Source organism: Eubalaena glacialis, chromosome 3, assembly GCF_028564815.1.
Source record: "Eubalaena glacialis isolate mEubGla1 chromosome 3, mEubGla1.1.hap2.+ XY, whole genome shotgun sequence".
Lineage (NCBI taxonomy): Eukaryota > Metazoa > Chordata > Mammalia > Artiodactyla > Balaenidae > Eubalaena > Eubalaena glacialis.
This window is the reverse complement of record NC_083718.1, coordinates 62,341,742-62,367,430: the sequence shown is the minus strand read 5'-3', so window position 1 is coordinate 62,367,430 and position 25,689 is coordinate 62,341,742. Positions and strand designations below refer to the sequence as shown.

The following is a 25,689-nucleotide window of genomic DNA, read 5'->3' as shown; positions in this document are numbered from 1 at the left end:
CAATCTTTATATATATATATATATACACACAGAGATTTATATATAGAGAGAATATATAGACATATACTGGTTTAGATATGTATTTCCAAATCTTAGCCTTCCTCCCACTGAGTACCATATTGTTTCCCTATTTCCCTCACCCTTAAAATAGCAGCAGCAACAACAAAAACAACAGCCACAACACCACCACGGGGGTATCTCTCTTTTCTGTTATAAAATATTCTTCTTCACTGCCCAGACTGAAATTATAGCATCGACTGGATCCCCTGCTTCTACTTTTGTCCACAGAGTCTCTTTATACAACAGCAGAGCAATTTTATGAAAACATGAGTCAACTATGTCGCTCCTCTACGCAACGCCCTTTGATAGCTCACCATGCACTCAGAGAAAAGTCAGTCCTTGCTGGAGCTTTTAAGGTCCTGTATGTTCTTGTCCTCAACTACTTGTGATTTCCTTTTCTTTCCTCTTACCCTGTGCATAGCTTTTCCTCAACACTATCAAGCACACTCTTGCCTAAGGGCATCTGTAGTTACTATTACCTGTACGAAAGGTGTTCTTCCCTTAGACGTCTACATAGCACACTTCCTGCCTTTCCTTCTAGTGTCTGCTCTGGGAGACCTTCTCTGATGGCTTTTCACACTTGAGTGACTCTACCTATCAGACTTACCATGCTTTATTTTTCTCTATAGTATTTAAGGCCATGTGATACACTATGTATTTGCTGTGTCTTTGTTAATTATCTGGTTCTCTTAACAACATAAGTTCCCTGGAGGCAGCTCTTGTGTTTGTTTTGTTCTCTATGGAATTCTGTCACACAGAGGAGTTCCTGGCATGTAGCAGTTGTTCAATAATAATTAGTTTCCCAGTGCTGAATATCTCTGCTCTGCAGTGTGGCTTCTACTTTCCCTCTGAGTCCTTGAATTTGCCATTCAACATCCAGTATGCTATCTGGGGTCAGGCTCAGGATCACAGCATGCCAGCATGATAGCACCAGAGGGGAATGTGAGCGAGCTTACTGCTGAGGTTCCCAAATGCAGTCCATGGCGAATGTGTACTTGCCCATGGAGGAAAGAGACAAATAAGGGCAAATTTTGAGAGTTTTTAACACAAAGCTAATTTTTAAGATGTGAGATTGTGTCCTTACATTTTTGGTGCTAATGTGTCCTTTCATTTGTGAAATGATGATGGAGTTTAATGACAGTTTTTGGTTTGCAGTTTGTTGGTTTCCTTTTTCCTTTTTATTGTCCTTGCTTTGCAAGGTTAAAAAATTTAGCATCCTCAATAATTTTCAATTTTAAAATATTCTAAAATTAGTTCTTTTATAAGGTAAGAAACTGAAGCCAAGAGGGACACCGTGACTCCTGCAGTTTCACAGATCTGTGTGTTCACAGAACTGGAACTAAAACTCATGTATCCTCACTTCCAGCTAGTTCTGCTTTCTCTACACAAAAACTCCTTCCTCTGAGAAGCTGTTGAGAAAATCCCCTTCCCGACTTGGAGTGTTCTTTATCCCCTGATACTTGCTCTTTTGATTATTAAGCACTCTGGGCCTGTAGTAGAAAATCAAGGCTCCTCTTTCTCATTTTTCTTTTCTTATTCCTCTCTAGAAAAAAAAGAAGCTTAGGATCAAGACTGAATACTTTCATTTCTTGCCATGCCCCCAAGGATGAGGACTACTGCGATAAATCAAAGTGAAAGAACAGGTACTTTTTATTGGTAACTGCATCAGAAGTAGAGATTTTACTTTTCCCTTTTAGAAATTTTACTAAAATACGTCTTTGTTGTTTAAAATAATAACATAGAAGTGCATAGAATAAAAAAAAGTGCCAACACCCTTCCTTTTCCAGAGAAGACCACAGTTACCAATTTTTCATATATCCTTCCAGATCTTTACATATATAAATAAGTAGTGTTCTAGGAATGGCAAGTGAAAACCCTGTAAATTTGTGAAAGAAAAGAATACATATAGAAAAAAATGAGAGAATACACACCACTATGCTAATGGTGGTTATATCTGAGTGGTAGGATTAAGAGTGATGCATAACTGTTATACCAATAAAATTGTGTTAAAAAGGTGACTTCAACAGACAGCAAGCTAAGGTTACATGGAATATTTAGGAGAGTCAAAGGGTTTAAGAAAGTCAATTCTAATAGGGTAGAGAGAGTATCAGTGTTGAAGTGAATTGAGAGGTTAGGACAGGCTAGGAGGGTGAGTGGGAGGGTAGACTGTGTGTAATACATTTCTGGATGTCATATTGTCCAGTCACCCCCTTTACTGTCTTGGATGTTGTTCTGAACATTTCTCAAGTACTGTGTGTGTATGTGTGTGTGCACATGTGTATGTATTGCAAATATTCCACTCTAAACTCTAAAGTTTATTGTAGGCCAGAACCTTGTCTCCATGTATTTATTATTCTCCTAACCACCAGAGGGCCTGCCCAGTCCCCAGTGCTAGGTAAACAATGAATGTCTGCCATATTGAGTTCTGCTTTTGTTTATTCTCTTTCTTAAAGATTGTTTGAGCTAAAGATTATTCCAGCTGTTAAGAAATTCCTCCCCCACCTCTGGCCCTATATTGGCTCATGAGCTTCCTTCAGTTATGTTTCTTATTTTTTTGGCATCTGACCCATAAGCAGGCAGAGAATGCCAAGCCCATAGCAGATGACAATCAGCAAGAACTGGTCATCACAGCTGGCATGGAGAATGGAATGTGCTCCCATCGTAGAGACCATGGCCCTGAAAAGAAGGTTTGAATTTTCATGATTCAGACAGTTGACTCTAGCACCTTCCCACCACCTGGATGGTGCGTGAAGAATTGACCTTAACTCCAGTCTTAATACCATATCCCTTGCCAGGATTCCTAAGCTAAGCCTATCAGTGCATAGCATTTCATCGATGACAATTACTGTTTATGAAATGGGAACGTTATGAAGAGAAAAATTAAGTTCAAAGCTCATGAGTGGCATGCTCTCTTTCATTTTCTCTTTCCAGAAATGAATAAGGAAACATGTAGCCTATTTTCTACTACTGAACAACTTACATCCATAATGAAGCTGACACTGTTATCAAAATAGAGAGACAAAAGGAACCTGGATCCTTGATCACGTTGTTGAACTGCTAGATCAACCAATTCTTACGTGCACTTCCAAGCATGTGAGCCAATAAATGTGCTTACTTTTGAAGCCAGTTTGATTTGTGTTTTCTGTTACTTGCATGTAAAAGCATCTTAAGTGTTTAACTGCTTAAAGACTTATTAAAATGAAAGGGTGTGATGTCTATTTTTTTCTCCAAACAACCAGTCTAATAATTTTAAGAAGGGAAAGAAAGTTTCTTTGGTATTCCTTGTTTTTGTGAATCAATTATGGTTCCTTGTGTCCAAAGGCACATTTTCCTAAAGAAATGTTCTTGATTCACTTAGAGTATGGTTAACAGTTGGAAGCAATTCAGCTCCACAAGTCTTGATTACATACTACTCTTTGCCCTGCATTATGCTAGGCACCAAGGTATATGCAAAGTGATTCTGAACAAGATATGACTCCTTTCTTTAAGAAACCTAAAATCCTTTGGAAATCAAATGTAATATAAGGAACTTGAGCTTTGTTGTCATATATTCAGTTTCAAATCTTGTGCTGCCTATTATATGTCTGGCATTATATATATGCTGTCTCATTTAATCTTTGCATCAACCCTTAAGGTCATTATTTATGAATGAGGAAATTAAATTCAAAGAGGTAACTAACTTTCCCAAAGTGACTTGTCAGACATAATGGCGCTGGGAAATGAATGCAGGACTGAGTCCAAAACCAGAGGTATGACCAATGTTTAGGTGGAATCTGAATGTGCCGTTAATAGGCAAGCACCCCAGACAGCCAATTTATGTCTATTGTAGTTCTTCTGTCTTGGAGATATGCTCTGAAGTCAAAGGTGGTGATGTTGGTCTTGTAAGGGCAAAAAAACCCCCTCAAACCAGGCAAAAGCTCCATCTGATGGCAATTAGGGCAAAAGGCAAGAACATTAAACAAGATGTTTTGGTTACTCATCCATTCAATGAAGATTTATTATACCTAATATATGACAGGCATTGTGCTAAACACAATGAAGAATACAAAGATTCATGAGGTCCAGTTTCTGTTCTGAAAGAGCTATGGCCTTTTAAGTAACAATAGCTGCCCTGTATCATATGTCTACTAACTGCTAGGCATTTTTCATAAACCATCTGTAGTCCTTAAATGGCATTGCAATGTAAGTATTTTTGTTCCCATTCTATGGATGGGGAGTTTGAGGCTTTGAACGACTAGACCCAGGTCATACAAGCAAAGTCAAGATTTGAGAGCAAGTCTGACCCCAAAGCTTGTGTTCTCAGCCACACATATCTGAAGTCTAAACTTGATTGAGGGAAGCAGCATCCAATAGGTCTTCTTTTTTATTCTCCTCTCCTGCCACCTAACTCTCATTCCCCTCTGCACTGAGTGCCTACCAAAGTGCTAAGTTCACTTAGGGACTCAGTGAATTCATATCATGTGTTTTCAGCTCTGTAATAGAACTCTATCATCTTCTCCTGATGCTGTCAAATGACTGATCTTGAGAAATCTGAGGTCTGAGCATTATGTTTCAAGTTCAGTTGGCCATAATACAAACTCTTGCTTCTAGTGTAGAATTGTTTGCATTATTTAGATTCAACAAATACATTTTAAACATTTACTGTATATGCTAGGCAATTCCACACATGTTGTTTCATGACTTCCATTTTGCAAATAATAAATTCAAAGCTGTAGAAAAATTGCCCAAGATCACTCAAATTGTAAATGTAAGTCCATGATTCAAATTCCAGTTCTCTCTGTCCAGTATAGTTTTATGCATATATCCAAGTTTTTAATATATTTTCAAGGATATGACCTAGTCAAGTATAATTCTGCTCTACCAGATGTGAATGCTGTTGGGTTTTGTATGGTGAGAACTACTTTTATTTAAAGCATTTACTCTCTTTCTTCCTCTCATTCCACTTCCATGATTGCTTTTGGAATATTTTATGTCTACACAACCTCTGCTTTTTTTCTTGGTGTCTCATAATTGCTGGTCCTGGCTCCAAGCTCTCTCCCATAACTATTCCCAGAGGCCATCCCTCACCATGCTACTGTCTGTCTATCAGTTAAGTTTTCATGAGAAACGTCTCCTTTGTGGCATTTACCAAAGGAAAAACAAATCTCCCAAGCTTCTCTAAATAGCACAAAGTAATGCTTTTCTCATAGTCTTTAAAAAAAGGTTTTTTTCCTTTTCTTTTTTTTTTTCAACTTGTATGATTTGTCTCATCAGTAGGATTTAGATAGCTTGCCACATGAAAACTTTTGAGTAAACTTTCTACAAGCCTTTGGTGTGACTGAGACAGAGATTTGCCCTCCTTAGCCCCAGGTAATCTCTTGGGAATAGTTTAGTATTTTCAGAAAGAAGAAAATATCAAAATAACGGGTGAGATTTATTTTAAAAAATTAATGTTTATGATAAAACTCAATAGAGGTAAGGAACTCATTTGGGTAAGGCCACACTAGTTCTTATGTATGTTGCCTTATGAAGTTCTCAGTAACAAATTAGATCTTTCTACACTTCTTCCATAAACCCATCCTGCTTGAAGGCTTCAGTGTGGTGGCCCTTGAATGGAACTGGAAGAGGGAATTTAAATAGGAAAAGAGCAGGAGTCACCCACTGCTACATTTAGAAGCTGTTAAGTGTTTTGGGAGTTCAATCAAGAGAAAGTTGGAGCAAAGTAAGCATAAGACTACTCTCTACCTGTGGAAAAGACATGTAGAAAAACAATGTCCTCCTGGGCTTAATACCTTTCAGCAAACTAGTGAAGATATATGGACCAGAAATAATAGCCTCCCACCCCTCAAACTGGGTGAACTTGCTCTGAATTTTAAAGAGCAGAGTTTTTGGCTAAGCAAGCAAGACATGAACTTCACCTAGTCAAGGAAGGCAGTCAACCAATGGGCAGACCAGCCATTGCCTGATAGCTGTCTCTCCATAGATTATGGAGAACCAGGGAAAGACAGCCAGAAAAGGATGCCGATTTCCAGCTCCACTCTCTTCCTCCCTCTAGACAGCACCATTTCTTTTGCAATGCATTAATTAGCTTTGACACAATATTTCTGAATAAGAAACGACCCCAAGACTCAGTGGCTTAAAGGAACAATCTTTTTTTTTTCATGGGTCTGTGGGTTGGCTGAGCTGGGAGTGAGACTGGGCTCAGCTGGGTGCACCTGCTTCTTACTGCAGGTCTGTGGGCAAGCTGGGGTGGCTCTGCTCCATATGTCTCTCATCATCCTGGAGTAGAGAGCTAGCCAAGCCATGCTTCTCTCATAGAAGGAGCAGAAGCAAAAGGAAGCAAGAAGAAACATGTGAGGCCTCTGAAAACCTAGGTGTGGAACTGGCCTCTATCACTCCTACCCATATGGTCAAAGCAAGTCATGTGGCCAAGCCCAAAGTCTAAGAAGCAGGGAAACACGCTCCACCCACAATGAGCTTGTGACAAGTGTATATAGATGCAGGGAAAATGGAAGGATTAGGGTCATTTAGTCTACAAACCTGAATCACCCACAACCCTAAGAAAAGGTGCTTTACATGAAGAATTTGAACTTTCTTTATTAAAATGATTTTTCTTCCTTCACTCTTTACATCATTATTCAAGGTTCTAAATCCCTTCCACTTCTCCCTTGGCCAGAGTCCAGAATTCTCTCTTCTCTTCATTTCCTGCCTCAAATTGGAAACTTTCTCCCCTTATTGTTTATCAAAGTATGATCACTTTTTGTGCTGTATTTTCTTCAGAATTCTTTGGGAACCAATCTATATAGTGTTTTATTGACCAAATAGTATTAATATTTGTGGTATTGCCTGTTTACTCCCCATAAATAATAAAGGATATAGGGTGTGTGCACACACGTGCACGCACACACCCACAAACTACAGAGAGTAGTCAAAATGAGGAAAAGTAAATTACTGGGTGGGGTTAATCTGAATGACTTCATGGAGAATTTGAATACTGAATATATTTTTGAAGGAAATTACCAAGCTTCTTAAGGGCTTAATTACTCAAAAAAAATATTTTAATAGTCCAAAAATCCAATTGCAACATTCTACTCACTACCCATGTGATGAGGAAATAGATGTGTGGACTGATTAGTATTTTGCTCTTGTACTTGTTATTCACCACAAGCCTTTGTCCAGCCTTCTCAAGAACACAGACCATTAGTGTAAAGGCAAGTGAGTGAGAGTAGGGATAACTCACACCTAACTCATCACCACAACTAGACAGAGCTTAGAGCCCATGCAACTTTCGGGGGGTGGTGGTCAGTGGTATGGTTCATGAGTGTTCTCTGTGTCTCTCTCCCCATGTGTGCGCACGTGTGTGTACGTATAATAAAAAGTAAATTTATGCCGTGTTTGTTGATTAATTAATACCAATCGGTGATCAATAAATTGTATCATATCTGCCAGATTGCTGCTCTCATCATTAGGAACTATTAGTACATCCAAAAGTATATGTGTTTGAGTCACTAAGGTGATGTATTGTACAGTTGCTTTACTCTTCTGTTTCTAAACCCAAGTTTAAGGTAATAGGGTAGAAGCCTCTTCTTGGGTGAAGTACCCCTATTCAGTGTTTCTATGCCACCCTGACTACTCTTCATCATAGCATTTACCATCCTATATTGCAATTGGTCCCTTGTCTTTCTATCCACCATTTGATCATAAGCTCTAGGAGGGCAAGTAAACAACTGTATCTGTTAATCATTTTATCTCCTGGTACAATACCTGTCATGTGTTAGATGCTCAATAAATAAGAAAGTATTTATTGAGAGAAATAAACATCATTCCAATATGTTAAATAAAGGACAAGTGAAGTATTTTGTAACTTGTCAAAGTTATATAACTTACTATAATTGTTATAATCTCCACTAAAATTACCTAATGAGAAAAATTACAATAAGCAAACCCCAGATTACGAATGTACCAGCCCAGGCAATCTGACGAGTTTGCATATTATCTAATTTGGGGGTTTTATGTATAGATCTCAGCATGAATGTGTTCAGTGTATACATGACAACATGGGCTACAGGGCATATACACATGCTTCATGGTGGGGGGCAGGCCTATACCCACTGCCTACACACAGACAGGCAACCACACTAGGGACAGACAAGCTTGGAGTTAACATTGAGATGGTTTCACTATGAAAGCGCCTCAAAGTTGTAATATAGAACTGAGATTCAAGTGCAAAATAAAATACAAGTCTTACCAGAAGGGGAAAAAAACAGTTTTTCTCTGCATTAAAAAAATGAGAAGTCTTTTTTATTTTCCCCCTGAATGATAGGACCATAATGATTCAATTTCTTTTGCACCAATCAGCATCAGCCGTGAGATCCAGACCTGGCACATGGAAATTTCAGCCTTAAGTCAAATATTATTTCAAAGTTAATGACAAAATCTATTTTTGCAGTGGTCTTGTTTAAAATATTTCCCCTTAATACTCTTGAAATGCTGTAATTGAAAGCAGTTATTTGAGATGCCAGTGCATACTTCTTTAATTATGTCCTGTACCATCTGTTTCCAATGAAAGGGCAGTATCTGTTTGCAGTTACCAATCTTATGAAAAACAGGCTTGTCCCGAAATAGATTGGAACTAAAACCAGAAAGCATTTCTTTCAGAGGCATCCTTTCAAGCCAATTAACTTTAATCATTATAGAAATGTTTATTTCCCATCTTAGTCTCTCTTCACATGTAAATTCCTTCAGGGGAAAAGATCCCTTTTTGTGACTGTTTGAATAGTTCCAATTTGGGTTAATCAGAACCTGCTGGCCTGTTTATTTTCCAATTGTGAATGCTGGCAAATTTCTTGATGAAGGAGGCACACAGTCCCCAAGGGGAGCAGATCTAGAAAAGCAGCAGATACACACCTACTGGTCAGAGAAAGTTTGCTTAATCTCCAGGGTTCCATGCTTGCCTCCATGTTGCCTTCTAGGGTGGGGACCAATGAAGTGATTTGATAGGTGGGAGACCAGGACTCCTAAGTTGCATCAGTATGAAGCCCATCTCCCCAAAGGAGCCAGACGTTCTCTTAGACCACACACTCACATGTCATTCTCATATAAGCTGTAAGAAAGCTTGGTGACCTTGCAAAATGCAGCATCTGTGGTGGTGGCTTATAAGTGGCATCACACTACCTAGGGAAGAGTTATTTCTAAATTGCTCTGTTCTTCAGGGAAATTTTCAATCCACAGGTCAAAAAAATGGTTCATGGAATGTTTTTGGATGTTATTATTAAGTAGCTTCATTTGTCCATCAGAGAACTTTGATTTGTCCACTGATATATCCCAAATACCTAGAACAAACAGTACCTGGGACAAATAGATCCTCAGTGAATATTTGTTAAATTTATTCCCTCTTCTAGACCATAAAAATATGTTAATATAAGACATATAAAATCTCTGCTCTTATGATGTCTTGGAGATGAAAACAAAAGGGTCAAAGACAAGACATATTGACCATGAGCATCTTAAAGATAGAACAACAAGATCATCTCTGTGCCTAGAAGGTATCTGATGCAAAGGGTCTCGGTCAGAGTTGGTGTTTATTAAATATTTGGTTAATTTAGCTCAGCAAGCATATGTGTCTTGGCCAACACCTAAAAAAGCTACCATTTACTGAGCCTTTAATAAGTTCCATTCACTGTCATGGATGTTTTATACACATGAGCTCCTATGATCCTCAAAACAAACAAATAAACACCCTGTGAAATAGATATAAACTATTTCCAATGTTTAGATGCAGAGCTGAAGCTTATGTATGGACAGGAACTTAGTGAGATTGATCAGTTAGTAAATGCTAATCTGAGATTAAGAATTCAGGTCCATCTTAGTTGAAAGTCGATATTCATATGTGCTCTCTATTTTCTCTCATGCAAAGCTCAAAGTGTCCAGGAAGCCCTCCTTCTAACACACCAAAGCTTAGGGATTTCATAGTCACATATCTTAAAAATCTGAAAGCATGTTATCATTTGGGAAACAACAATTTCCATTCCCATTTCTCCCTTGAAGTTTCTGGAGTTGTACATTGACTGGACCTCCTAATAACAACAACATCCTTCAACTTTGGCTTCCTGAGCATCTGTAGCTTTTGGATCTTATGGGCTCCATCCAAGAAGCAGATATTTTCCTTGTTTCCCAAGAATCATGAGGGTAAGTAATATATTTTTTTCTGTTTGGAATTGAAATGTTATCCTGTCAGGTTGGATGAACTTGGCAGGCTTGAATTAAAAAAACCACCCATCTATCCCACGCTCTCTTCCTCTGATGATTTAAGTGGAAGTGTAACAAAATCCCTTAAACCTTCATAATTTAATCCCATCCCCAACTTTTCAGAAAGCCATCAGAATTCCTGTGGGACTGTCCAGTGAGAGGCAGTACAGGATGATGCAACAATGGGAAATGTGGAGGGACGTGATGGAAAGTTGGGAAAGAGAACAGAGACACCCTAATTATGCAGTGGCTGAGCATCTTCACATACTCACGCTAATGAGTGGCTTCTGATACTGTGTGGTCAAGGAGGAAGCTGGCCTCCATGTTCTTGAGCCTGACATTCAGGAGCTATGACTCATGCTGGGTCTGTAGCAGACTAACAAGTTATGAACAAACTACTAGCACTACCTCTACATTAGAGTTGCTATGATCTATTCGTCAACTGTTCATTTATCACTTAACAATATCAATCACCACTTCTCAGTCTTCATGCACAGGGTACTAAATGTTACCCTAGCAGCAAGTGAGATGCATCTTTATTCAGAAATGTCCCATTTAAGTTCATTAAACACACACATACATAAATATAGGATGAAGATAAGAGCTCCCTCAAAGAAAATAAGAATGTCAGAGTACAGGTCTTTTGCTTCCTTAGGCAGGTTTATTCCCTGATAAAAGAAACTGAAGATGACACAAAGAGATGGAAAGATATGCCATTTTCTTAGATTGGAAGAATCAATATTGTTAAAATGACTATACTACCCAAGGCAATCTACAGATTCAATGCAATCTCTACCAAATTACCAATGGCATTTTTCACAGAATTGGAACAAAAAATTTTACAATTTGTATGGAAACACAGAAGGCCCTGAATAGCCAAAGCAATCTTGAGAAAGAAAAATAGAGCTGGAGGAATCAGGCTCCCTGACTTCAGACTATACTACAAAGCTACAGTAATCAAAACACTATGGTACTGGCACAAAAAGAGACACATAGATCAATGGAACAGGATAGAAAGCCCAGAAATAGACCTATGCACTTATTGTTGTTTAATCTATGATAAAGGAGGCAAGAGTATACAATGGAGAAAAGACAGTCTCTTCAATAAGTGGTTCTGGGAAAACTGGACAGTCACATGTAAAAGTATGAAATTAGAATACTCTCTAACACCATATACAAAAAAAAACTTGAAATGAATTAAAGACCTAAATATCAGACCAGATACTATAAAACTCCTAGAGGAAAGCATAGGCAAAACACACTTTGACATAAATTTCAGCAACATCTTTTTGGATTCCTCTCCTAGAGTAATGGAAATAAAAACAAAAATAAACAAATGGGATCTAATTAAACTTAAAAGCTTTTGCACAGCAAAGGAAACCACAAACAAAACAAAAAGACAACCCACAGATTGGGAGAAAATATTTGCAAATGATGCAACTGATGAGGGCTTAATTTCCAAAATATACAAACAATTCATAAAACTCAATATCAAACAACCCAATCAAAAAATGGGCAGAAAACCTAAATAGACATTTCTCCAAAGAAGACATACAGATGGGCAACAGACACATGAAAAAATGCTCAACATCGCTAATTACTAGAGAAATATAAATCAAAACTACAATGAGGTATCACCTCACTCCAGTCAGAAGGGCTATCATCAAAAAGTCTACAAATAAAAAATGCTGGAGAGGGTGTGGAGGAAAGGGAACCCTCCTATATTGTTGGTGGGAATGCAAATTGGTGCAGCCACTATGGAAAACAGTATGGTGGTTCCTTAAAAACTAAAAATAGAACTATCATATGATGGAGTTACCAGCAACCCCACTCCTGGGCATATATCCAGAGATGCACCCCAGTGTTCCCTGCAGCACTATTTACAATAGCCAAGACATAGAAGCAACCTAAATGTCCATCAACAGATGAATGGATAAAGAGGTGTGGTGTATATATATATATATATATATATATATATATATATACACAATGGAATATCACTCAGCCATAAAAAAGAGTGAAATAATGCCATTTGCCACAACATGGATAGACATAGAGATTATCATACTAAGTGAAATAAGCCAAAGACAAATATCATATGATATTGCTTGTATGTGGAATATGAAAAAAAAAGATACAAATGAACTTATTTACAAAACAGAAATAGATCCACAGGCATAGAAAACAAACTTATGGTTACCAAAGGGGAAGGTGGGGGAGGGATAAATTAGGAGGATGGAATTAACATATACACACTACTATGTATAAAACAGATAACCAGTAAGGACCTACTGTATAGCACAAGGAACTTACTCAATATTTTGTAATAACATGTAAAGGAAAAGAATCCGAAAAAGAATCTATCTATCTATATCTGAATCACTGTGCTGTACACCTGAAACTAACATGACATTGTAAACCAACTATACTTCATTTAAAAAAAATAAATTAAAAAAAAAGAATATCAGGATAGGGCAAAAGTCAATGTGTTAAAATGAAAAAAATAATAATAACAATAACAAAATTAATATTTATTTAGTTTCTACTGTGTGCCAGGCACAATGCTAGAAGTTCCATAGTAACTTTATAAGAACCCCTTTGAGGTGAATATTCTTATCCCTATTTTACAGATGAGAAAATTGAGACTCAAAGAGATTAACATTAGGTTCCAGAGCTAGTAAATGATAGAAGCAGAATTCAAACCAGCTCTTCCTGACTCCAAAACCTCTGCTCTTTCCATATTAATGCAGTTTGTCTAAAGGATCATTAGTAGAGAATGTGGTACAGAAAATTTTGTTCTCAAGATTTCATTAATAGTGGATAACATAGATGGAGGTGGCAGAATTAGAGAAGGAAAAAAGGCATTTAAGAAGTAAAATCTTATACTTCACAAATTTCCATGTCCTTTGAAGTCTTGAAAAAGATTAATTTTTATGAATCAATTTTAAATTTTCCTGTGATAAGTGGAAATTTTAAATATATGCACTTAATACTTATGGGAGCATTGAAATGAAGCATTGGAATTGCACCATCCTGAGCTTCCCTATGTAATCATGCCTCCATCATTCAAGCTCCTGAGATTTAGTACAATGGCAACAATGAAAACAGTCAACATGCCTGGTTACGATTCTCTCCAATATCACCCTTTAGGTCACTTTAAACTTGAGCCTTCTCAGCCTGTTTTACTGATCTACAGGGAGTGTCCATTGCAACACATCAATGAGGAATCTCCAAACATTATGAAGACTGTCTTTTGGTTTTACTGAAGATGGTGGCAGAAGCAATGGCATCAGTTTTCCTATTCAGTCATCATAATCATTATCACCAGATTAATATGCAAGTCATTTTGGGGGCTCTATATATTAGCTACAAATTTTCTATGCAGTAAACATGGTTTATATATAAATTGTAAATCTATCCAACTAATTTGTTGAAATAATTCCAATGAATTGGAACTGCTAGGACTAAGGATATCAAAAATTTGTAGTTTTGAGTCCACACTAGATTTTCCCCTACTATATAGACAGGACCTCATCAATCTTGTCCCTCAGTGTTTATGTGGGTATGTTTCCTAAAACTGTACAAATGTTAAATATTTAATCTTTGGTAATATGATATTACAAAGAAATTGCTTTTCTTCTGTTACTGTTAAGCTCAGTCATCTTCATATATGCTTAATCCTTACTAGTCACTGTGCTATTTCATTTTCTTCTGTTTTTTTCATTTCCCTTGGTATACCAATGTCTTTGTTACTAGTTACTAAGAACTCATTTATTAAGGATGTTAACCATTGCCATGCAGTGCAAATGAAATTCCATATTTTATTGCCATCAATTTACTATGGTGTTTTGTATTTTGGTTGTGTACTAAAATAGAATCACGTTGTGTTTTTTAAAAAAAGTAAATTTTGTTCTGTTAAGGAAGGAGATTGAGAAAATAGAGAAGTTAAAAACTTACCATGGGATCCTGGAAATATTCCTGAGCTGGAAATTAAAGTTCTCTTTTCTGCTGCTTCACTAATTAACTTTCTACTTGGGCGAAGTCACTTCACCTCTCTGGGCTTTAGTTTTATCATGTATTCTATCAAATTAAGGAGATGAATTTAATGCTATTAAGGATTTCAGTGGGAAGTTTTGGTATCCAAATCTCACCCTACTCTTACCTCAGGGTTCTCTGTTGAAGGAGATATTTCAGCAAGGCTAAATAGCCAAATGGGAAATAATATGCCAGCATTTCAGGAGTGGAGCTCCTTGATCAAGTCATTCTAGAGCATCTTGGGCTTTGAGACTATATTGGGCCTTCCTTTCCCTACTCCCATCTAGCATGACTGGATCTGGGTAGCATATTCCAAATTTACATAAATAACTAATCTCACGGGTAATAACAGTCAACTTGTCTCAGCCATCCAAGTGCAAGGAAACATTAGGTCAAAGTGTGGATGAACTTCCTCTTCTGAATGGACCAAGGCAGAAGTGGCGGATGGAAAAGAAGCAGAAGAGAAGAATAATCTTTCTCCTCCAAAAATGACTTCTAAGGTCATTCCTGGTATTAAGCGTCCATGGATTGATGAAGCCACTGCCTATTAAAAAACCAGGGCTAACATATAATGACTATCATTCAAACTGAGACATGTAGTGAAATTGAGGATTACATATAAAGAAATGAGAATGAGGTTAAAAGCAGAGTTTTAATCAGGACAATAGATATCAGAAGACAATGGCATAATATATTTAAAGTGCTAAAGGAAAGTCAGTAAACCTAGAATTTTTCACTCAGCTTAACTATTATTTAAGAGCGGAGGGGGGAAACACAGTTTACCATACACAGTCTCTCACTGAAAAAGTTATCAGAGGATGTGCTTCATGACATTCACTTTTTTTAACCATGAAGCACTATATAGCATTATACCAGGTTAAGATGGAAAGAAGAAGCAGGGGTACAGGTTTTCTCTCTCATAATACCTAAAAATGAACAAAAATATTTTGAAAAGGCCAAAACTATACATGATACATATGTTGTATGTATGTGTGTTTAATGAAGATAAATTGTTACATTATTAATACAGTTTACATGTGGTCCTACAGGTAAAGAGGATAGACTTAAAATTTTTTCATGCCCATTCCAAGGCCTGAGTAAAAACAACTTAAACAAAGCATTGTGTTATCTGAATTTTACAGTTGTATGTATGTGTCTATGTATAAAATTATCTGTTTCTATAAAGGGAAATTGTACAATCCAATATAATTTATTTTAATCTAGTTCAACTAGTTTATACCAATTCAGTCCAGGTCAGATCAGCTCAGTTAAATTTAATTGAATACAACTGCTTGCTCTAATCTTGGTCCACTTTCATATTAGTATGAGAAAGTAAAAATCCAGCCCCAGATAATAGCTCTCTGTTGCCAGTGTTTGTTCTAGCCACCTTCCCAATTCCCCTTTACTCACTTGACTAGCTTTTTCCATTTCTCATCTTCTGAACCTTTGATCTTTTGGCTTTGTGGCCCTGATCCTATTACCTGCTTTAGATCTCTCTTTGTTTTGACAACTTATTTGGACCAGTTTCTGTGTCCTATTAATTTTAGTCTGTTGACTTCTTATGATCCATTCAAGTCTGATGACTTTGCAAGTCAAAATAAGAGACACTTGGTTAAAGACTAGTTCTAAAAAAAGTCACCAGACTATGAGACTATACGTTGACCTCCCCACAAGTTTATAATGCACTACTGTGCAGTGAGACATAAAATGGCAAAGAAAGACCATGTATATTGTGAACTAAAAAGACAATGATGCCTCAACATGTTCACCTCTGTGCTTCTTTGTCCTTGATTCTTTATCCTTGATTCTTTATACCCATAGCTTCCCCTAACTGGATAGAGCCAAAAAGGCTAACCCAACCTAGAACTCTTTTTATGTGTGCCAATGCAATTCCCAAACTCATTGGGAGAGGAAGGCACATAACTGAGGCCCAGCATCAGTCCAAAGTTCTCAAAATAAATTACTTTCCAAATAGTTCAAAGAGATAAAGAAGGCAGACAGACTCTATATGGCTGGTAAAAAGTTGGCATCAAGGGCAGATGATGGATTTGAACTACAGTTTGCTGTATTTTTATGCTTTGAGTGACAACATAAGTATCTTCCTGCTATTCTTGGCAAGGCAAAAACTCAAATTTTGTCTTTGGTATTTTTTTCCTTACTTTATTATTTTTTAAACTGTGGTAATGCAAAACTGAGAAAAAGCATTAAGTCATCCTCTCTATTGCTCTGGCCAAAGAATTACTTCCTATGGTGTGTATTCTAGGACTTCTATGAACTAAATTAACCTTAAATTATGGTAATGTTTTCACTACTTTCTCTGGGACATGTCTCCCAAATCTAATGATTCTTATTATGTATTAGATATTTATTTCTGATTCTGGTTTCCAAATTTTCTACTCATATTTCTCTGAGCTACATCTATATTATTCAGTAATCATAACATGGGGTTACAGCCTTCATATTAAGAAAGGCATTTAAGCATTTCTCTCAGTTAATGTATTGAGAGTGGGGATAGGTACGTATAAGGGAGTGGGATGTTAGAGAATCTCAGTGAGGACCTCTTAACCCCCAAGATGTGACATCTGTTTAAAGTAATCATTGCATGTTACCTTGAAAGGAAAATAAAACATCAAAAGATAGCTTGGTGGATGACTGAACTGGGACAGTTCCAACTCTTCATTATAGTTGAGAGAGCCGTTCACCAACTATCAATAATTAGGCTCGGCCTTTATTGGATTCTCAAGCTGTTCTATAAGGTCTTTCTATTCTTTCTGTCAAACCTTGAACATTTTCCACTCCTGTGTGAGCTGAGATGGTTTTTTAGCTCACAGCTTCTTCATAGTCGTTCTCCCCCCAGAAGAACGACTGTACTTTGCCCAGCATTGTAGAATCTTGCCCTAAACATGCACAGCTTATGATTTGGCTAACTAAAGTTTCAAGATAGATTTCTGGAGCTGATAAAAAAGATACCCACTTTGACACTTCTATTTAACATTTTACTGGAGAATCTCAGCCAATTAAATAAGGCAAGAAAAATAAAGATAGGCATGTTGGAAAGGAACCTATAAAACAGTCTTTATTCCCAGATGATATAATCATGTGCAGAGAAAAATCATAACTCCTCAATGTATTATAACTAATATGTAAATTCAGCAAGGTCACAGAATATAAGGCCAATATACAAAAATTTAACTTTAAGTCTAAATACTAACAACAAAATGTGGAAAATAAAATTAAGAAAACAATATTTACAATAGCTTTGAAGAATATAATATACTTAAAGACAAATATAGTGGTATATATGCGAGACCTATGCATGCAAAACTATAAATACTGCTGAAATTAGAGTTAAATAAATGGAGAAATGTGCTATGTTCATAGAATGAAAGACTCGATAGTGTTATGATATCAATCCAGAAATAAACCCATACTTTTACAGTCACCTGATTTTTTAACTAAGAATCCAAAGCAATTCAATGAGGGAAAGAAAGTCTTTTCAACAAATGGTGCTGGGTCAACTAGCTACCTATATGAAAATAAGTGAGCCTCACTCAACCTGCACCTTACATGATACACAAATGATTATTTTGAAATGGACCACAGACCCAAATATAAAAATCAAGTATATATAGTTTCAAGAAGAAAACAAAGGAAAACACTTCCATGATGTTGGTGCAGGCAATAATTTTCTAGCTATGACCTAGTAAACACTAACCATAAAAGAAAAAATGTGAAATCAACTTTATCAAAATTAAAACTTTTGGAAGATTCTGTTAAGATAATCTAAAGACAAGCTACAAATTGGGAGAAAATATTGTGTATATATATATATATATATATATATATAAAATATATATATATTTATATATATATATATATATATATATATATATATATATATATATATATAACCACAAGTATGCATTTAGTACCCATGCCAGGCATTGTTATATGTCCTGGAAATACAACAATAATTTTTTTCCCAGGCATCAGCCTAGAATCATCTTCAAAGAAGCCAATCTGACAGGGGCTGCAAACCAGAAATGTACTTGGCCAGCCAGAGGAAATGCTGACTACATTAAGGGAACTCTTGATAATAAAAATTGGAGTTTTGATTATTAAATGAAATTAGACAAAATAATTACTGAAATAAGTTTCGTGAGTAAAAATCACATTTGAGAGTAACCAGAGAAGTCATGGGACCTGCTCTAGGTTTCATCCAAGAAGTGGGGAACAGCAAACCCCAGAAAGACAATTTTCCCTAGTAGTGTGGGTAAAGGATAAAGACTGTTGTTAATATTGGTGTTAGTATTGATGGTGATAGTTGACTTCTTTGTTTATTTTGCACTTTATCAAGATCTACTCTTTCAATATAACAGTTATTTTCTGTTCATTCCTCATAAAAGCATTGTCCAATAGGACTTTCTGTAATGATAAAAATATTCTAGAGCTGAGCTGTCCAATTTGGTAGCCACTAGCCACATTTGGATACTCAGTACCTGAACTGTGGCTAGAATGACTAAGAAACTAACTTTTAAATTTTATTTAGTTTTATCAATTTAAATTTAAGTAGCCATCTGTGGCTAAGGGCTACCATATTGGACAAGTTATCCTCAAAGGTACATGTGTACTGATTGATGTAGTTACAGTGCCCAAAGACCTGAAAGGCATTGAAGTTCTCTGTAAAATGTTGCCTTGGCTCTAGAAGGTGAATTAATACACTATTTTCCCATGCAAACATACTTGGCTTTATTGGATAGCACACATTTTTAACCTCTACATCTCAGTCTCTGTAGGGAAGCTCATGACTTTTCTTTCCTCATTTCTCATAAGGCCACGAGGTCTCATTCCTGAGCAGTCAAACACTTAACAACACTCATTGTTCCTTCAGTCATTTTTACTTCTGCTTAAAGCACTGGGAAAGCCATTGGTGATTAAAACTGTGTAGTTCCTACCTTCATGGAATTTACTTCCTGCTTCAGAGGTCTTCTACCCTGTGAGCCTCAAGGAAAACCAGGTTAAGTAGTTCTACTCTAGACCTCAAGGAGAAACTTGTATTCTTCCCCTTCTACCTCTTTCTTCCTCTCCCTTTCCTTCACTCAGTATCCTTATCCTTAGGCTAGTCTTCATGGATTTTATTTTTCATCACAGTGGTACAATCTAAAGCAACGTTTCTGCAGGCTCTTTGTTGAACATTCAGTTCACACAATCATAAATTTTATATCAATTTAAAATTCAGTTATCAAAATTTTAAATAAAACTCCTAGTATTGAAAATCATACATTATAATGAGTACATTATTTCAGTGATATTATTTACAAATTGTGATAGTACATGTGTTTACTTCTTGATCAGTGGAGTCAGCTTGACTCATAGGTCAGTTGATTCCATCCTAAATGGAATAAAACATAGTAGTTAAGAGCAGGATGCATTTCTTAGTTCTCTCTCGCATGTGTTGTTTTGTTTTCCTCTGATTTGCTTTGTTTTCCTCAGTTCTTTTTTTTTTCATTGCTCATAGCAGCTTTAACTGTAATAGCCCAAATTTGGAAACAGCCCAGGTGTCCTTCAACAAGTAAATGGTTAAATAAACTGTAGTATGTCCCTACAATGGAATATTGTTCAGCTAAAAAATAAAATAAAATTTTAAAAGAACAAACTACTGATACATGTAACAACTTGGATGGATCTCAGGGCATTATGGTGAGTGAGAAAAAAAACAAAAAAAGTCACATAATGTATATTTCAGCTTATGCATCATTCTTGAAAAGACAAAGTTAAAGAAATGGAGAACAGATCAGTGGTTAGGGAAGGAGGGAGGTGTGACTTTAAAATGGTATTTCCAGGGACTTCCTTTGTGTTGACATTATCAGTTCTGTATCTTGATTAGGATGGTGGTTATATGAATCTAAACATGATAAAAATACATAAAGCTATACACAAAGACATACCAAAAAAGGAATTTGTGCAAAAACTGGTAAAATTGGAATAAAGTCTGTAGGATAATTTATTGTATTTCATCAATGTCAATTTCCTGGTTTTGATCATGTATGTACTATAGTAATCTAAGATGTTACCACTGAGGGACACTAAGTGATGGGTACATGGGACTTTTCTGCGCTATTTTTACAAGTTCTGGAGTCTATAATTATTTCAGGATAAAAGTTTTAAAGCATAATTAATTGTATAATTTTAAATACTAGAAAAACCAGAAAATGTAATTTAGAAAAATATATATATACCATAGCAATAAAGCATACATATTACCTTAATAATAACTATAAAAATATACTGAAGGGAAAATAAATCTATAAGACAGTTAAGAGAGAAAATCTTAAACCTTTTCTTTTTAAATTAATTTATTTATTTTTGGCTGTGTTGGGTCTTCGTTGCTGCACGGGGCTTTCTCTAGTTGCAGTGAATGGAGGTTACTCTTTGTTGCGGTGCGTGGACTTCTCATTGCGGTGGCTTCTCTTGTTGCAGAGCATGGGCTCTAGGCGTGCGGGCTTCAGTAGTTGTGGCTCGCAGGCTCTAGAGCGCAGGCTCAGTAGTTGTAGCACACTGGCTTAGTTGCTCCACGGGTATGCCTGTATTCTTGCCAAAAATCAAATCTGCACCTCATCAAGCTTCTAGATCAAATCTCCAGTTTGTAGGAACTACAGGGGACAGAGGAACATGCTAGTGACACCACAGAATGCAATAAGCAAATCCAGACTATAGGAAATTCTACCAAATAAACAGCTCATTTCCCTCCACAAATATATGGCAAGGGAGAAAAAAAGAGGGAAGAGAAACCTATGATTTGTAAGAGATTTAAAAGACATATCAACAAAATGCAATGTACAAACACTTTGGGGTTCTGATTTGAAAAAAAATGTAAAACAAATTTTTAAAATTGTGAGACAATGAGGAAAGTTTGAATACTAAGAATTTGATCATATTAAAGAATTATTGTTAGTTCTTTTAGGCATGACAATGGTATTGGTAGAAACCTTTTAGAGATACATACTGAAGTATTTACAAATAAAGGATATGATCCATGGGATTCGTTTCAAAATAATCTAGTTGAAAAATGTAAACCATGTATAGATAAACCATATTTGGTCATGTTTGATAATTATTGAGGCTGGGTAATAGGTATATGTAGATTTATTATAATGTTCTCACTACTTTCATGTATGTTTTAATATTTCCATAATAAACAGTGTAAAAAGAGGGAGAAAACAGGCAGAAAAGAATAACGGAAACAGTCTGAGGTTGTGGTTAAGAATGCACCTCTCTAATCGACTGCCCGAGATTGAATTCCAGCTCTCCTACTTATTAGCTGAGTGACCAGAGCAAGTACTAAAATTTCTTGTGCCTCAGTTTCCTCATCTGTTCAATGGGGTAATAATGGTACTTGTCTAACAAAGTTGCTGAGAGTCAGTGAATTAATACACATAAAGCACTTAAAACAGTGACACATACCTATATATGCTAATACATGTTAGCTATTTAATGAGAAGTCATCCTAATAACAAGGAATTAATTTTGAAGCTCAGCTGGAAAATGTTCCAACACTAATCATTTGGTAGTAGCTTCCTGAAGTCTTGAAATGAGTATGATTTTGAGACCAAATGTGGGCACAGCAAAAGATAACTTAGACTTCGGTCTGCAAGGGTGGGGAAAGTGGATGCATGTGGAGATATTTACCAACTCTCTTCTGTGAAGCCCAAGAACCAATGACAGGACAGTTTCCATAAAATTACAGAATTTTGTTACTGGAATCTACTTTATCCTTTTCTTTTACTGAGGTGATAACTGGGGCCCAGAGAGGTCAAGTAATTTGTTAAAAATCACACAACTGGCAATTAAACAGTCCCTAGAATCCAGATCTCAAGATTCCACTAAGACAAGTTATGTGTTTCTTATATCCCAGCATGGCATGTGTGGGAAAGTCCATTCATCCATGAAATCAATTATGACTAGAGCTGTAAAGTACCTTATTTGGGGATTTCCCTAAATATTGGGAAACAGAGAAAGGAATAAGTGTGGTAGGGCTGAATAGATCTAGAACACACAACCAGACCATCATTTCTGGGTTTTTAGGAAACCAAATCATTCCCTGCCATTCAATCCTTTGTTTTACAGGATCAAGTTTCCAAAGGATTTTATAGGTCAAACCTTAGGCAGTAGTGCCCAAAGGCCCTATTTCAGGTCTCCGGTTTTCTTCATGGCTGATGAGACCCCTCCAAAAACTCAAAAATGACAGTGGTGTGGATCATTTTTGAGGTCTATTCAGAGACATCTGAAAATATCATTTATTTGCCTTGAAATAAAGGAAACATTTATTTTATTTGAGAGTGTCCTAACAGTTCACAGGGAACATCCAAAGTAAGCATATTCTTTCCCAAAAACAGTTTTCAAGAAGGGTGTATATTTCTTGCACTGCCAAGAACAAAGCTTTCATCTGTGAGGGACTTGAGAGCTAAAGTGTATTTCAAAGACATATTAAACTTATGTCCTAATAGGTCAATTATTCTTGAGAAATTTCAGTGGCTGAATTGAAGAAATGTTCACAAGGAAATTAAAAATTAAAGTTGTTATTCAAAATTTTGCCTTTTAAATGTGCTGTTAATCAAAATGGGCCTTTACAAAAGTCAGTCAATGTTTTTTATGTCCCCTCATCGTGTAAATTGTTGATGGGGAAGAAAACCATGAAGCAGTTACTACTCTTAGCTACCATTTGCAGAGAGGGAAGCATTTTGTAAACTAAGCAGTAATTTCAACAAAGTAGTTTAGTGTCTTAAAGACAAATTTTTCAATAGCAAATATGCCTACAAAAGGACCACTGTTCTAGTAATTATTGAACTACATGTGGTCCCCTTAACATCATGTCTTTCCTTATGCCTTTTCACATATTTGTGGTTATTCTTTGCTACTATACTAAAATTTGATAAGCAGTGATTTATTAAAGGTTAGTTACAGTGTGGAACTTGAAATCCTATCAAACTTTTCACACTCTATTACATTAAAATCCATTGCTCTGTCTTGCACTTTGAGGAGATTTTTCACCCATGTCCAATTTTGTAACATCATAGATTGGTAATTTGGAACATACTGGTTTACTTAGTTATGCAGGTCTTCCAAATGCTGACACAAGGTCACAGTTATTAATATCACCACCAAGCACCAACTTCATCAGAAAAGTCTTTAAATATTGGGAAGCTGTCAAACTCATGGTGGTGGATAAAATTTTCCAAGATTTGAATTTTCTCTTTAAAACTTTAATTTTATCATTGGCACCAGATACTTGTTTTCCCCAAAGTGACATACTCACTTCACTAGTTTTTGAGAAAATGTCTGCCAAATACCCAAGTCTGAATAACCATAGCGTGTCATTCCTTCTTTCAAATTAAAAGAAAAATGTGTTTCATGAATAAAACATCGAGCTCAACTCACAACTCAAATAATCGCACAAGTGCTTTTCCTCAAAAATAAGAAGTCATTGCATTTTATTCTGTACAGAAGTGTTTTATGCGTCCTTCCCATTTCATTACACAGAATATTTAAAAGACTTGTACTAGCTTTGCCTGTTTTGTTTGTTTTATTTACTGTGACTACTAATACAGTTTGGTGCCACTGCATTGATTCATGCTAAAGGACTGGCAGTTTTACCCATCAATGCTTTTGTACCATAAGTGCATTATTATGAAAATACTTTTGACCTCATGGACTCCTGATAAGATCTCAGGGGCCTCCAAGACTCTGCCGATTGCTGATGATGCTTTGAAAACTCCTGCCCTATAGTATATTAATTCTGATAGAGTATGATTTGAAATAAAGATTACGGGAGAGTGGCAAGGAAGAAAAAGCTTAGGCTCTGAAAAGGAGAGCTTAATTCCTATTTGGTTTATGTTCAAAGTAACCTTGAATGGAAGATACTTAAAGGAGAGTATCTTAGGGGCAGGCTATAAACCTTATCACTGCAGTTAATGAAGGAATCGAATGAATAAAAATCTAATATAAAATAAGAAACTAATTTAAATGATAAAAGCATTTTGCATTTGAAATGTGAAAAATACATTTGGATTCTTCCTGTTATTACTTCCTTACTACCATGGGAATAATCTTGATTAGACAATACTTCACTGGGCAAATTTAGGAAAGTTCTTGTAGAGTATACAAGAATGAAAATTCCGTTTTCTACAATTGAACTTTAATGTTTCAAAGAAATGTAAATCTGTGGCTTCGACTTATCAGTATTAGATAGCAACTAACCTCAGCATTTGGGGAAAATTTACCAGCAAAGTAATGTAAGATATAAAGCCAATTTTAGTGCAAATGTACCTAGTTTGATAAGATAGGTGTGTGGATCAACTGGAAAGTACATTTTTACACATAGACACATTAAATATTTATCAAGAAAACTTGGTTTTGAAAAGATTTCTCAGGTGAACTTTTGTCAAGCAGGTAATCACTTCCTATTTTTTAAAACTTTTACGGGTTGTCTTTTCTAGGTACAAAAGTAAAGCCTTTTCCTTGTGTGTAGAATGTGTTTTACATTTTTTTTTTCTAGTAGAAAAAAGGAAAGAAACAAAGGGGGGAAAGACAATAGAAAATTTCTCCTAATGCCACATTACTATTTTGTACATTTTGGGTCTTTTTAAGAGAAAAATACACATTCACTGTAAAAAAAAAAAAAAAGGAAATATACAAATAAAAGTTGACATAAGAAAATAGGAATAATAAAAAAGTGGTAATCACTGTTAAAATTCTCTCTCTCTCTCTCTCTCTCGTTAAACTAACTAATTAAATATTATGAACTCAGTAGGAATACAAGCATGAAAGAGTTTTGTATTTTTTTTCCTCGTCATTGCCTTCAACTAAGCTAGGGAATAGCTTTATTTTCTATCTCACACTGATATATAGAAGACACAAAGTTTTTCCATTTTAATCTCACAGCCAGTGTGCACTTCAGAACCTCCTGCCCCCCAGGTCCAGCCAGGTGAACAAAACTTGAAGTTGACTGGAGAGGGTATTCTCTACAGCTTCACTCCTTCACTATTTTCCACTTTTCCCCAACTATGGTCATTGTTAAGGTACTTTCTTGTGTTTTTGTTCTTCTTGCTTGCTCTTTCTCCATATGGAAAAGTTAATATTATCTAAGTGTTTTTTTTTATGTCTTTAAAATTTTTGAGCACAGTTTTAATGCCTATGTATTACACCATCTGTCACATGATTATTCCATAACTCTCCATTATTGTTGTGTTCATAATTCTGACTTCCACTCATCAGATTTTTTTTTTAAGCAGGTACACTCAATGTGCATTGAAACCCTAGAGCACCCTTCTGTGAATTACTCCTTCCCTATAAAACCTCAAGAGTTTT

The 25,689-nt window shown here is 36.1% G+C and overlaps 1 protein-coding gene across 1 annotated transcript in view; it reads left to right on the top strand.

Moving 5' to 3' along the window:
• The first annotated feature begins 337 nt into the window (after positions 1-337).
• The window catches only part of MROH9 (maestro heat like repeat family member 9), a 136,894-nt gene continuing 111,542 nt past the window's right edge, over positions 338-25,689 (top strand). The window contains exons 1-2 of the mRNA XM_061183788.1: positions 338-391; positions 2,637-2,747. Coding sequence (XP_061039771.1) covers positions 338-391; positions 2,637-2,747 — 165 coding nt within the window. The remainder of the gene's footprint in view (positions 392-2,636; positions 2,748-25,689) is intronic.